General features: G+C 33.2%; 1 protein-coding gene across 4 annotated transcripts in view; it reads right to left on the bottom strand.

The window, feature by feature from the left end:
- Positions 1-16,327, bottom strand: part of RANBP17 (RAN binding protein 17) — a 321,688-nt gene that overhangs the window by 280,035 nt on the left and 25,326 nt on the right. For 3 of the 4 annotated variants that reach the window (XM_078066864.1, XM_078066861.1, XM_078066862.1), the window contains 6 exons: positions 14,943-15,108; positions 11,906-11,979; positions 9,344-9,463; positions 7,282-7,428; positions 6,512-6,684; positions 4,259-4,452 (listed from right to left, as the gene is read on the bottom strand). In XM_078066864.1, the coding sequence (XP_077922990.1) occupies positions 4,259-4,452; positions 6,512-6,684; positions 7,282-7,428; positions 9,344-9,463; positions 11,906-11,979; positions 14,943-15,108 (874 nt within the window). The remainder of the gene's footprint in view (positions 1-4,258; positions 4,453-6,511; positions 6,685-7,281; positions 7,429-9,343; positions 9,464-11,905; positions 11,980-14,942; positions 15,109-16,327) is intronic. The other variant, XM_078066863.1, reaches the window with a different exon arrangement.

Genomic DNA, 16,327 nt, shown 5'->3' with positions numbered 1-16,327 from the left:
TTGAGAAAGAAGAATGAGATGGGAGTACTTAGATTACCTGATTTCAAGACTTACAAAGTTACAGTAACCAAGACAGTATAACACTAACATAAGGAAGGACATATAGATCAATGGTACAGAATACAGTCCGGTAATAAACCTCAGCCTTTTATAATCAATTGATTTTGACAAAGGTGTTACAATAAATCAACAGGGAAAAAGATATTGTTTCAGCAAATGGTGCTGGAACTACTATATAACTGTATGGGGTGAGGAGGGGGCCTTACTGTTAACTCACACTATTCACAAAAATTAACCCTAAGTGGTTCCGACTTAAACATAATAGCTAAAAACTATTAAACTTCTAGAAGAAAACATAGAATATCATCTCTGTGACTTGGGTGGCAGATTTCTTAAATACAAAAAGCACAAGCCAGAAAGAAAAACTTGAAAAGGCAGGTCATCAAAATTTAAAACTTTTGCTCTTTGAAAAATAGTTAAGAAGATACACCACAGGCAGGGAGAAAATACTTGCAAAGATATATTGGAAAGAGAGATTATATATAGAATATACAAAACACTCTTAAAATTCCAATAAGAATACGTATAAAAGAACAAACAACCCAATTTAAAAATGGGCAAATATGTGAACAAACATTTCACAAAAGAAGATATATGAATGGGCAAAAAGCACACCACCATTATCAGGGAAATGCAAATTAAAACCACAATGAGACACTATTATTAGATACCCAGTAGAATGGCTAAAGTTAAGAAGACAATATCAAATCATGATGCAGATGTGGAGCAAATGAAACTCTCATACATTGCTAATGAGAATGAAAAATGCTACACTTTGTAAAACAGTATAGCAGTATCCTATAATATTAAACATACATTTCTCATATGACCCAGCAATCTTAGGTATTTACCCAGGAGAATTAAAAATTTAAGTAGATACAAAGACTTGTCTGCAAATGTTCATAGCACCATAATTCATAATAGCCCCAAAACTGAAAGTGGAATTCAAATGTCCATCACACAGTGACTAGATAAAATATGGTAAAGTCATACTATGGAATACTATGCAGCAATAAAAAGGGACAAAATATTAATACACATGATATATTTGAATGTCAAAAACATTATGCCATGCAAAGTCAAACACAAAAGACTACTTATTGTATGATTCCATTTATAAAGAAATCTAAAAGAGACAAACTACAGTGACAGAAACCATGGTTCCTGGGTCAAGAGACAGGGAAAGGGATCAAAGAGCATGAGGAAATTATTTGGAGTGAAGGAAGTGTTCTCTATCTTGAATGTGGTGATAGTTACATGGCTGTGAATAACTTAATTCATCAAACTATATACTAAAAAAAAAATAAAAAGATATTTGCAACTCTCTCAGAGACAAGGAGCTCATTTTTCTAAAATACAAAGAGCTCTTTAAAAAAAAAAAAAAAATCAATGAGAAAAGGACCAACAACCCAATAAAAAGAGCCAAGAAATGAACAGGTCATTACAGAACGAGATGACTAAATAGCTCTTAAATAAATTTAAGCAATGCCTAATTGCACTGATATGAGAATGTTAAATTATACTGAAAAACCATTTTTCACCTACAGAATTGCTAAGAATTCAAAAGGCTGGTAAATTATCCTGTGAAGGCAATATGGAAACACTCCCAAAGAGCTGATGGACAGGTAAGTTGACATAATCCTGACCAAGAATAATTTGGCAGTATCTATAAAAGTTTATCCTTTCCCCAACAGTAATTCCACTCTGGAAATTTATCTTATATATATACTTGCAGACATGTAAAAAGACTTATGTATGTCGTTAATCTATATGGAATTAATTTTAATAGCTGATGATGACCACTCAAATGACTTTCAGTGGTGGACGGAATGGTTAAATAAATTATGATACAGTATGATACATTCAAAAAATAAAATATTATGCATCTATAAAAATATAAGAATTCTCTGTATACTGATTTGAAAATAGCTATAAAATACATTGTTAAATGAAGAAAAAAAGTCAGGAACAGAACATTAAGGGTGGTATGCCACATCCAAAGTAAATAAAGGGGGATAAGAATTTATAAGTTCATAATTGTTTGTATATGCATACAGAAACTTTTTTTTTTTTTAAAGATTTTATTTATTTATTTGAGAGAGAGAGAGAGAGCACATGAGAGGGGGAGGGCCAGAGGGAGAAGCAGACTCCCCGCTGAGCAGGGAGCCCGATGCGGGACTCGATCCTGGGACTCCAGGATCATGACCTGAGCCGAAGGCAGTCGCTTAACCAACTGAGCCACCCAGGCGCCCTGCATACAGAAGCTTTGAAAATATACGCAAAACTAGTAAGAATTGCTACTTAGCATGAAGAACAAGAGGACAGATCACAGAATTGAAACAGAAGACATTTTAATTTCCTTTTTCTAGACGATGTGCATACATTACCTCTTCAAACAGATTAGGTGAATTAATTCAAATAAAGTTTGGTACGAAAAGTAACTAAGAGAATAGACACATTAAAGTGATATGCAAAGACAGATCACAAACTTGGGGACAATATTTACAATTCAAGTAACTAAAGGATTAATGTCAAAAATACATAAAGAACTCAATCAGTAAAGAGAAAAACTAATAATCCAAATGGTGAGGAGAAAATGAACAAAATGTATATATATATATATCACTGATAATGACACAATAGTCAACAAACATAAGACAACACTAAACTTCATTAATAATTATGGGAATAAAAACTAAAATACTCATGAGATATATTACCTCAAGAGTAAAAATTCAAGTCTAACATTATGAGCTGTTGGCAACCTAGATCAGGGTGGGTGGGATGTAAAGTAGTAAATCACTCTGTAAACTGCTTTGGCATCATCTACTGAAACTATGTAATAGGTATACATAACAATCTTTACAGCAGCACTCACTTTATTAGCAAAAAAACAGAAAAAACACAAATATCTACTGACAAAAAAATGCATAAATAAATTTGGTATATTCAAACGATAGAGAACAGTGGCAATGCAAATGAAGGGACTATAGCCACAGCATCAACACACACTCCCATAAGTGCAATACTGAAAGAAAAAAAAATAATAAAGCAAGTTGTAGAGGAATAATTGCGCATATATATATATATATATATATATATGCAGTAATACTATGAATAATAAAAGGCACCAACTGATAAACACAAAATTCAAGTTTACAAGTATTTTCTGCTGGTAGGAAGGATAGATTTGGACAGAGAACAATGGGAACAACACAGATACCTATACTGACCTATTCTTTAAGCTTGTGTGATGGTGCTGTTATTGCTAGTCACTATGTTTCAATATATGTAAATAACCTTTTGTATGTATTTAATGTTTAATAATTTTCAAAACTCTACTGAAAGAAGAAATCAATCATGAAAAGATTAAAGGCTGCAAAAAATACTGTGTCTCAATTTAATTTATAAATAATGAAATCTTAATAAGAGAAAACATTTGAAGTAGATAAGGTTAACTACTAAACAATTGTTTTTAAAAAGAGTTTAGATAGGAAATCATTGAGAGTGTGACTCTCATCCTCTACCATTCCCTTTCCAAAACTATCAAAGGAAGAAACATAAAAGAAAAAAAAAAACCATTCTGGAACTATAATTAAAGTGTCTCCTATTAGAAATATATAAAGCCACTTCCATTCTCATACTCATTTCATTTTTTTAAAATGTGAAAAATGTATTTACTTAATTTTATTCCCTGCTATGTTCCTGAAAGGATTTAAAGGGACATACAGCAATAAATAAATCCTCCTTCAATAAACGATTAAAGAAAAATAATGAGGAAATTGAGGAATTAAAATATAAGAATAAACCAAAGCCATGGTGAAGGCTAATACACAAATGCAAAACCATAATGAGGTCTTCTACAATTTTTTATTGGATAAAACTGGGCTCTGAACAGTCAACTATAGCAAAGAAGGAAACATGATTAGTTAAAAGACAGTTACAAGTTAATGAACTGTACTCAAATACCATTATCGGCTTTTCTTGAAACTGATTCCAGAGAACTGGAAGGAGAACTGAAAATTGACTATCAAGCAACCAAAATACCCAGAAGGTTAATAAAATTAATGGCTTATTAGAGGACGAGGATTTGGGGGAATACATAAAAACAATTAGCAGCAAAATTATTAAAGTGACTAACGAAACTACCTAAGATTCAACATAATACCATATATAGATTTATATAAAATGTACTGACCTTCCTGAATTGCCTTATCCACAGTTATCCCAGAAGGTGAATGTAGAAGCTTTTGGTAATTCTGAGCATTTTGGTCAAACAACTGTACAAGAAGAGTGCACGTCTTTTCATATTCACATCTGCTGACCGTGCACAACTGCTCCAGCTGCTGGAACACAGTGGCAGTATCATCCAGTGGATCATCTAAATTATCTCTGCAAATATAGAAGAACAAGTGTGCACAACAACATTAGAATATGATACGCTTTTATTCACCACAAATACATTTTATGTTAAATAAAAATCCTATCATGGATAAAGAAACAAAAGACAAACAGATTGGAAGGTAAGAAATAAAACATAAATGAAAATTCTGTATTTGAAGACAACATGATTATATACACAAAAGTCCCAAAGAAACCACACACAAAAAAAGCTACTACCTCTTACAGATGAGTTTACCAAGGTCCTAGCATACAGGGTCAATACACAAAATTCAACTGTATCACTATATACTAGCCATGAACAACTGGAAATTGACATTTAAAAAACTGCACCTTCCAAAGGCACCAGAAAAATCTAATTAATTAAATCTAATAAACATACATAAAATCTGAAGGCTGAATACCATACAACAGTGAGGAAAGAAATCACCAAAGAACTAAATAAATTAAAAGATAAACATGCTTACTGACTAAAGACTTGATCTGCTGAGATGTCACTTCTTCCCCCCAAAAATTAATCTACAAATTTAAAACAATCCCAGTCAAAATTCCAGCAGGATTTTTTGGTAGAAACTGACAAAAATGAATCCAAAATTTACATGCAAAAGCAAAGGAAGTAAAAGAGCTAAAACAATTGTGAAAAGGGAAAACCAAGGCAAAAGACTCACACTACCTGATTTCAAAGCTATTAAAGCTACAGTATTCAAGACAAGGTACTGGTAGAAGGATAAACACATAGATTAATGAAAAGAGCACCCAGAAAGCACATGTATGTGGTCAATTAATTTTTGAAGAGTATAAAGGCAATGCAATGGAGAGAACTTAGTCTTTTCAACAAATGGTGTTGGAATATTTGGTCAGCCATAAAAAACCAAAAAAGCAAAAACAAAAAATAAAAAACCAACTTCAAGCCTTAACTCATATCATATACAAAAATTAACTCAAAATGGATCAGAGAAGTAAATGTAAATTCTAAACCTATAAAACTTCTAGAAGAAAAAATAAAGAATAAATCAGACTTCATTAAACTCTAAAACTTCTGCTCTTTGAAAAAGACTGTCAGGGAAATGAAAAGGCAAGCTATGGACGGAGAGATAATATTACAAAACACATACAATAAAAAGACTTGTGACCAGAATATATAGACCTTTCAAATCTCAATAAACAACCCAATTAAAAAAGAGGGGGCAACAAATTTAACAGGCACTTTGCCAAACAATACAAATGGTAAACAAGCATGTAAAATGATGCTCAACATTACTGGTCATCAAGGGAATGCAAATTAAATCCAAAATGAGGTACCACCACACACCTATTAGAATGACTAAAATTAAACTGACAATATCAAGTACTGATGAGGATAAAGAGCAATTGGATCTCTCATACATTGCTAGTGGGAATGCAAAATGATACAGCCACTTTGAAAAATAGTTTGGCAGTTTCTCTTAAAGTAAAACATACACTTACCATTCAACCCAGAAATCTCCCACCTAAGCTATCTACCCAAGAGAAATAAAAACTTATCTTCCTATAAAAATCTGTTCAGGAATGTTTACAGCTGTTTTATTCATAATTGACAAAAACAGAAACAACCCAAATGTCCATCAACAGGTGAACGGATAAATAAACTGTGATACATCCATAAAATGAAATATTATTCAGCAATAAATTTTAAGAACTCCTGACGCAACATGGAGGAATCTCAAATGCATTATGCTAAGTGAAAGAAGCTGGACTACATACCATATGATTTCATCTAGACAACATTCCGAAAAGGCAAAAACTACAGGAAAACAAAAAATCAGTAATTGCCAGAGGCTGAGGGTGGGGAAAGGGCTGACTACAAGGAACACAAAAGAATTTTCTGGGTTGATTGAACTATTCTCTATCCTAACTGTAAGGGTAGTTCTACAACTGTATGCCCTTATCAGAAGTCACAGACCTGTTCACTAAAAAGGGTGATTTTACACTAGGTAAATTATACCTCAAATGTTTTAAATTCCAAGATGCAAAAGATAAAAACACAACAGAAACATTTAGTTTTCAATACCTCACAACTATGGCAACAGATTCCAACCGAGAAGTGATAAAGGCCTTCGTGATTTCTGGTGCATAAGTGTCTAGTAAGTGGGGTTCAGTTGATTTCACAAAAGGCACTGATGCTACCATCCTTTGCCACAGAGTTAATAAATAATGAATACTGTTGGGAGCAAATTCCCAATGCTACAAAGAAATAAAGCAAACGTTATTTAAAATGACATATCTTCCTAGAATAAGAATTACAAAAACAAAATCACTAAAAAGTTTTTTTTTACAAATTACTAAACACAGGCTTTAAAATTAATTTTATTCTAATTATATAGCCAATGAACATTTAACATAGCAAATTTTGTAAATGCAAAAAGGCATAAAGAAGAAACCAACAATCTCTCATTATTGTAATGTTAAAATGTTAGTGTACTTCCTTCTAATCTTCTTTCCATGAATATTTTTCAGAGTTGATATCATGTAGAAAATGTGGTTTTAAAACCTCCCCCCAAACTTATAAAAAGAATTTTTCAAAAAAAAATCTGTAAAAAGTCTTTATTTCTTCACAAAGATTTTATTATAGCTTCTCAATTCATTCTTCAATTATTAGATATTCAGATAGTCTCTAAATTTTTATTATAAAATATGTTCCAATGAAATTTTACCTAAAACCCTGGAATAAGTATTTTCAGCAAAGTACAGTAACAAATATTAAAAATCCCCACCAAATCTTATCAAGAAATTGTTTTAAAATTATCTACTGTTTAACATCAATTATATACTTTTATTTACCTGTAGGCTAGTAATGGTAAAGTTAGCAATCAATCTGATAACTTCAGGATATTCCTTCACCATAACTAATTCTCCCAGCTGATAATTTGTCTTTAAACGAGCCAAAAATCGGCAAAATTCATGATAATTACCTGGATCAGACAAACCCTAAATTATAAGACAAAAAGAAAGGCTTTTAAAAAAATACTTAAAAACAAACCAAGCTAATGACCTATCAATAAAATTCCAAGAGTATTTTATTAAGTTTTCCAGTTTTCACTGGTACTCTGTATCAACTGGGTAGATTATTAATGAAAGAAAACAAATGATTCCTGCTGGATTTAATGCTGTCATCAATGATTCATAATAAGAAATTCAAAGTAGAGGATGTAGAAGACGCTTTGCACTGTGATGACTAAGTTATGTTTGGGAACCCACTGTATTACACAAAAAATTTGCGTGTGTGTATGTATGCGTGGGTGTGTGTGTGCACACGTGTGTGCATGCACTGCAGCTTAAACAGAAGTCAACAGAAAACTTGAGAAATATTTAAGATGAAAATTCAGAATGGGTTCTTGAAGCCCTGGAAAAGAGTGATACCAACTGAACTGAAGTTAAGATGGTATCTGTGCACACAAATAGAAATTTCTTTTAATTCAACAAATATTTATTGAGCACCTACAGACTTTGTGCCCTCAAGAAACTCCTGGTCCCTAAGTAGAGTCATTCAAATAAATTAATGCAATGTAGGACAGAAAGTTTAAAAGAAGTACTACAAGACATAGAGGTAAACTTGAGGAAGGAAAGGTTTAAAAGGAAAGACCAAGAAAGAGGCCCCTAGTTGTCTATGAGAGCTCCTTGAAGACTGGGCACAAGTGCTTTCTTTACAAAAGTTTGAACACTGTGCATTGTAGATGGCATGAAAGAGAATTCAAAAGTATCTGTTTAATACCGAAAAAGTTTCTAAGAAATTTCATTCACATGAACACCATGAAAATATAAAATAGTGTCTAATTATTAAGGACAAATTACAAAAAGATCCTTCATACTCATAGGTCTTTTAATATGTTTGTAATTCTAAAATAATAGAATATTCAAACTAACTTTTACAGACACGAAACATGAACGTGAGGATGTTGGAAAACCAATTAAGACGATTATTTGACATCAGCATATTATTTTCCACATACTGATTGATGACAGTGACTTAAACAACTAAATATTTTAAAGTATATTAGTAAAATCCCATTTATCAACAAAACATGTATATTTCATGATTGTGCTAACATTGAAAAGATAAAATAAAAGCATAACACACAAAATACTAAAATACTCCTGAGAATGACCTACAAAATCAATTGCTCCTTATTAAGCAAGCACATTTTCTTTATGTACAGATATTATATGTCCCTCAAAAGTTAGTAATAACTAAGAGACAGATACATCTCCTTAAACCATTTAACCTCTTAAAATCTGTACTTTCATTATTACATATATTTTAAACCAAAAACAAAATAAAAAGTAAAACAAAAAATTTTATCTAGGCAGCCAAAATCACTAATAATGGCTTTGCAATTCTCTGAAATGAATATTGCTATTGAAGCTTTGCAAGTTAATGTATAGATTTTTAAATCTACAAACTCTTATTTGTCCACAAGAGGGCAAAAAGACATTATCTCATAATTCAAAGCCACTTAATCCAATATTAACATTCAGATTTATATTAAGTCTTCTAGTTCAGAAGGTAGCTATGACTCTGAAGTAATTAGTAATTTAAGAAGTACAAGCAAAGAAATGCAGTACACAATGGTATAAAGCAGAAGCATCGTAAGATATATACCTTCTGTTCTTACTCACCTAAAAGAATGGAAAAAAATAAAAAAGGAAGAACATAGAAGTCTGTCAGGAAAGCATCTATTTTTAAAAACTGTCCATTTCTACTACAAATGAGATCTAAGGAAGATGGATATGATACTTCATATTTCCTTCCAGAATCATAATCAAGTCACGAGTTTATTACACCTTTCAGCAGAAAAACTGTATTTCTACATACTAAGTATTAATTAAATTACTTCATAAATACCTGAGGGTTTTCAAGTATCCTTTTTACTCCCTTAATTAAATTACCAAGGTACTTGGCACGTTCAGGACTGCTAAATAAGGACCTTCTTGTAGAAGCAAACTGAACTAAACATGAAAGTGCCTAAAAATAGGAACAACAAAATTCATTTCAATTTTAAAAGTAACTATGGCCACATGTAAGGAACACTGTCTTTACATAAAAAAAATTTTTTTTAATTTTAATGATAGAAAAGTATTATAGAATCCAGAAATAATGAAAGCTACACATCATCAATCACCAACACCACCCATCCCTCTTTAACCCCACCACTAAAATTTCTATTCGTGTATATTCTCTTCTAATATATTTTCATATATTTAATATGCCAAAGCAACCTAGACATGCATACACTCAAAAGGCTCCCAATTGCTTCTGTTGCCCAGCTCTGTTCATGAACCAACGTGTTCTACAAAAAATAAAAGATGGTTTTGTGGTAGAATATGTTTGAGAAATACTGTACATTATGTACGGTGATACCCTGCAAGTGGGAAAACTTTAGTGTAACTTGGTATAACTTTACTTAATCCAGCATATCCCAAATTTATGTGGTGATAGTACATCTTATCCATACCATCCATGAATAAGTTAAGGCACAATTTGGAGAATGCTGCTAGAAACATTAGATATTCTACAAAAATGGTCTAGTTATCTTCTAAAAGTTAATACTTTACCAGACAATTTCACTACTTGGGTTCTTAATTCTACTAGTGAAAACCATTGAAGTCTGTCTGATCATTAAGTGAGAGGCCTACAATTGGCAGCTTTTCAGGCCAAACGGGCCCGCATAGGTTTTGTTTTGGTCCACATATGTTTGTTTGCCCGCTTTGTAAAAAAAATTAGAATTGGCTGTTAATATTTAAATATTTTAATTAAGATATATTACATAATGTCTGGCTTTCTTAGCAAAGGTGAGAACAGTGACAAGAATCAGAGGATGGCCTTTTAGATGTTCTCCAGTTTGCCACAGTCCTTACTATTGGGGAAAAAAAAAAAAAAACGAACAAACAATTCCTTAGGCAATTCTGATGTGTTGAAGGTTTGGGAACTACCAGTGTATTAAAAATATCCAGGGTTTGAGGGCCAAAAACATCTGGGTTTGAATCTCAGCTTCATTATTTAGTTTGCTGCCCTAATGAAATTCATTTTAGCCAGTCTGGGTCTGTTTCCTTGTCAACATAGAGAGGACAATAATACTTACCTTGCAGGGCCACTTTGAGGATGAAGGGAGATAAGCACCATATAATAGGGCAGGCCCAATAAATGTTAGTTACTTTCTCTTAAAGCAGTTATTTTCCACTTAATTTTTTAAGCGCCAGTAGCTTGTTTTATTGCAAAACATAACTGTACATGAAACCATGGTTTTTAAATAACTAAAAATAAAACTATTCTGGTTAAAAGACAGAAGGCTAAAACTCTGGCACCACCTGGAAGCATGAGTATCCTGTGAAACCCAGTTTAAAACCACCTTGGGGCGCCTGGGTGGCTCAGTCAGTTAAGCGGCTGCCTTCGGCTCAGGTCATGATCCCAGGGTCCTGGGATCGAGTCCCACATCGGGCTCCCTTCTCGGCAGGGAGTCTGCTTCCCCCCCTCCCACTCCCCCTGCTTGTGTTCCTGCTCTCACTATCTCTGTCTCTGTCAAATAAATAAATAAAAATCTTAAAAAAAAATAAAACCACCACCTTAAATCCCTAGATTAGAGAGCAGACATGTTTTTAAAAAAAAAGAAGGGGAGAGAGTATTTTTGTAAATCTATTCCTCCCTTCTAGGCAATAACATATCTAAACAAACACACCACTCTAATGTACTTTAAATCTGGAACATCTTTTTTCAGGAAATGGCAATATCAGAATTCTCCAACTTTACTTTTAGAAGCTTAGATATTAAACTGACAACTTTTTCTTTTTTTTTTTTTCCAATCTCACCTGGTCTCTGTTTTAGGTTCCACAAAGATGGGGTTCACATTCTCAAAGTTACTATATAACCAAAGAGTTTAAAGATTTTTAAAGCACACAAAAGAATTTAATTCAAAAAATAAATGAACAACTGGAGTGATGAACACAAAATCAAATGAGCAGATCCCCTTTGTTTCTCAGAGATACTGATGGGAGCTGCCTGGCAAGCCTAGGGCATGGAGGGTTGAGGAAGAGTTAGAAACAGGGTAGGAAAAGGGAAGGTAACAGATGGTGTGGACAACTACTGGACTGAGACCCAGAAGAAGGGATGGGGACTGTGTGGAAAGGAAGGTGCACTTAGAGGTTAACAGGTTTTCCTGGCTCTGGGCAAGAGCTAAATCAACAGCTAAAGGTTCTGGGTTCACCCATGAAATGGAATCCACTGGTGACTATAAATAGAATCTGACAAATAGCTTAAGTAACATAAATCCCAGGAGATGTAAGAAAGAATTTCTTGTGAGAGGTAAATCCAATCAAGATTATAAATTGGACTTTTTACAATAAATATATACCACCCTTAGATAAAGATTGCAGGTACTTTTTAATGAAATAATGAATGATTTTTACTTACTAACTGAGATAGTAGTGGTGGAAGTGAATGATATAAACTGAAGAAAAGATCCAATGTTTCTGGTTCCAGGAAAACTGGAAAAAAAAAATATTTTCCAATACCATTACTTCCAATCAGTGATCTTAATGTAATCAGTAAGACATTCATTATCATACAAACAAGAACTCCAAGACCTCTGCATGTGGCCACTCTCATCAGTTAGGCTTAATTCCTTTTTAATTCCTAGCTACCTTCCTTTGAAAGATGAAATAATACAGATAGAAACTAATTAGCTAAAATGTTCCTTATTTCTATGTAGCATCTACAGTTCTTACTGAGAGAATCTTACCATTTTCATTTGTATTAAAGTACTATGAGCATTTAAAAATTCAAACAGTATCAAAAAGTAAACACTATTAAAATGTGTATAATAAAAAACAGCTGTACCCTACCCCATTCCAAGTACCTTTCAACTCTTATCTACACTTACATACATATTTCCAAATAACATGCTATATGACTATTTCTTTATTTGTTTTACCTTAAACATCAAATGAATTTCTGATATACTACATGAGGCTTTAGTACATACCACAATCTGTCCTCTCTCAAAATCCATCCACTATTTTAACAATTTGAGATTAAATCAATTCTAAGTGTTTACATTTATTATGGCTATGTAAGTAATGTTAACAGCTGAGCCAAGGAGGACAATATGATCATACTACATTTCTAACACTCTGAATCTAATCATAGCATCTTTTCTGTGTTTAGTTGTCTATCTGTCACTAATTCTTTCCAAAAGCTCTGACAGATTTGTAAAATGTTCTTTATACCATTTTCCATATGATCAATAGCGTCAAATAACCTATAATTTCCATTTCTCCCTCCCACCTCCTAAAGCCTTCAACTTGGGACTGATTGTTCCTAAATTTGTTATATAATGATTTCTTTTTATGTGTCTGTTCACTGCCATTTTGTGTTGAACCTTCCTTTTCACAAACCCCTTATCTTCCATGGTTTTTGTATCAAGTAACTTTCTGAGAGCAAGCACATAAAGGGATAAATTCCAGGAGGATGGGCATGACTGAAAATGTCTTAATTCTACCTTATGCTTGATAATTTCAGTCTAGTTTGAAAATTATTACCCTTCAGAAGTTTGGGGATACTACTCCATTGTCTTCTAGCTTCCAGTACTGATGCTGAGAAGTCTAATACCATTCTTGACCCCAATCCTTTGCAGGTGACTTACTTCTCCTTTCTGGTAGATTTTAGGATCTTCCTCTTATCATTATTACTCTGAAGTGATTATGATTATGAAGCTTAGTATTTATTTTTTTCATTCATTACTATGTGCACTTGATGGGATCTTTCAATCTGAAATTTTATGTCTCAGGGCTGAGAAAGTGTTATTTGTTTGCAAATTTTCTTCTGTTTTTTTCTAGCCTCTTTCTCAAACTCCTAGTAGTCAGATGCCAGCTCTCCTAATTTCATGCTTTAATATTCTTGTATTTTTTTCTCCTATCAAATCTCTTCTTGCTTTTTTATTCTACTTTCTGGGACATTTCCTTAACTTTACCTTCCAACTCTTTTATTAAATGTTTTATTTGGCAACTGTCTTTTATATTTGGAACACTCTCTGAACTTTTTTTTAAAACAATATCTTATTCTGGGACACCTGTGTGGCCCAGCTGATTAAGCATCTGACTTGATTTTGGCTCAGATCATGATCTCAGTGTCATGAGATCGAGCCCCATGTAGGGCTCCACGCTTGGTGGGGATTCTGCTTGAGATTTTCTCTTCTCCTTCTCCCTTTACCCCTCCCCACCACGAGCTCGTTCTCTCTCTCTCAAATAAATAAATCTTAAAAAACAAAACAATATCCTATTCTTGTTTCAGGGATGTGTTACCTTTTCTTATCTCCCTGGGGATATTAACTATACTTTTTTGAAGATTACTTCTACTTTTCACTTTGTCTCTGTTTCTACTAAACTCTCCCTTTAAAAAAAAAAAAAGCTTTTTGAGATAATTATACATGCATATGCAGTTGCAAAAAATAATACAAAGAGACCCCATGCACCCATTACTTAGTTTCCTCCAATGGTAAATTCTTGCAAAACTACAGTACAATATCACAATCAGGAAATCACACTGATAAAATCCATCAATCTTATTCATATTTCCCATTTTTACATGCACTCATGTGTAGGTATGGGTGTGTGTCTGTGTGTGTGTATGTGTAGTCTGTGTAATTTTTATTGCATGTGTTGGCTCATGTATTCATCATGATACTAAGAATACTAAGTCCCTTTTGTTTGTTTTAATCTCTGATTTCTATATTAGAAGTTTTCACAAAATCTGTGGTATTTCCCTACTATATCTGATATCCCTAAATATCCAGTTTAATTTCTCGAGGACAAAAAGGTCTGGTATTGGGAAGTAAGAGGGAAGGGCACACAGGGAAGAGAAGAGAAAAGGCACAGGTGGTAGTTGCACAGGTGGTAGAGAAGATCCTGGGGACTTTGGGCAGAATACAGACTTTTTTACCAAGCCCCTTCAGCCCTATTCCTTACCTCACCTCTGACTGCAGGAATACCCTAGTGCCATCATCTTTCTGAAATGTGTGAGAGCAAATCAGCTTGCTTTTCTTCTTGGTATCCCTCTCTGTAAGAAAGTAAGTTGCAATTCTGCTCTGCTAAGTCAGTTACTCTAATTCATTCTCTAACTTTGAAAAGTATGTTTTCTGTCAGTGTTATATCCTCTCCCACTCCATTTATCTGAAACTTTCAAAAACAGAACTCTTCATTTTCCCTCCCAAACCTGTTTTCCCCCTAACTCTAGAGCTATATTTCCTATTTTCCAATATCAAAATATGGAAGCTCCCATGATATGAAGGAAAGCAGATTTCAATACTAGGTATCAGCAGCTACCTCGTGTTACAAATCTTTTTGAATTTCTTGATTACCCAGCAAAAACTAGAGGTAACTGCACATATGACAACCATATTAATTCTGTGCCTTTTACTCTAACCATCCCTCACACTAAACTTTCTTCTTACTTGTTCTCCAGGTTGTTGGAATCTGCACTGTGCAAAGATCATCTGCAGATTCGTCTGCTGAACTGCCAATGAAGTCAAAGTTAAGGCAGTTGAGGACCAGTTTCAAGACCTGCATCACTAGATTTTGTTGACCTTCATCCTGAAGATTTAAAGGTTTGGCCAATACCTGAAAAAAGTTGAAAGTCAAATAAAACATTATGATATATGTCAATAAACAAATTTTCACTTCACTAAATTATTCTTCCATGCTAAATTAGAATTAGGAAGTTTGCAAAGTTATGTTGTTGTATATATTAGAAAAAGTTGTAAAATCACTATCAACAAAAATCTACAATAGGCTATTTTCAAATTTTATTTTCTAAAATGAGAATAAGACCTTTGATACTTAACTGCAAATTATAGGTCATCTTCTAAAGTTAAAAAAAGTAACTTTAGGACAAATATTTTACTCAGCACAAATGTATAAATCTATTGGATTTATTAGCTCAAAGGCTGCTTAGAACAAGCTGAAAATATAATATTCTTCAAGTGGGGGAACTTTATGTGTAAATAATCCATATTCAGTTAACAAAGGTTGTCAGAGCTGTCTGAATGAAGGAGGACACTCACAAACTTCTAGAGAACAATCCTGACCACACACCCCCTCCGCCCCCCACAAAATGTCCATTCTGACACAATCAGAATAGATTATTATCTCCTAAAGACACATTGTGAAATATCTGTAGAGGAAGTGATATGAAGTTTGGGATTCTGCTTTAAGAATAACACAAAAAGAAAGAGTTGTTTGAAAAGTACAGAGACGAAAAGAGACTGGTCATGAGTAGTTATTGCTTAACTGGTTGATGGGTCCAAGGGACTTCATTATACTCTTCTACCTTCTTTTGCATATGTTAAAATTTTCCATACAAAAGGAAAATTTAAAAAATAATAGAGGGTCTTTATTGGCTTTAACTTGGCCTACTGCGGCAGTTAACCTGTTCCTAACTATACCAGAGAACTGAAATAATTAGAAACTGTACTTAGTGGAACATACTTTAGGAAATGCTATACTACGCCAATTAAAAAGCTTGAACAGCATGATGGAATCCCTATATTACAAGCAAACACAATATAATTATTAATTGTATTATCCCTAATGTTCAATAGGTCACCAATTAGCAAATGGGAAAATATTGTTTCCCAAAGAAATTATTAAAGTTAACTGTCTTGGCTCACCTATGAATAAATATTGATAATTGATGAATTAGGAAAACTTACTGTCATTTCATTGTTCATCTGCATCCCATTAAAATACAGGCAACTAAAATAAAGAAACTAAGTCTCAATTAGCTTCTGTAATAAATAATCCATAGTAGTAGCAGGAAGGCAATGAAACTACTACTTAA

This window comes from Halichoerus grypus, chromosome 2 (assembly GCF_964656455.1).
Source record: "Halichoerus grypus chromosome 2, mHalGry1.hap1.1, whole genome shotgun sequence".
Classification (NCBI taxonomy): domain Eukaryota; kingdom Metazoa; phylum Chordata; class Mammalia; order Carnivora; family Phocidae; genus Halichoerus; species Halichoerus grypus.
The sequence above is the reverse complement of the archived record's forward strand: the minus strand, read 5'-3'. Positions and strand labels throughout refer to the sequence as shown.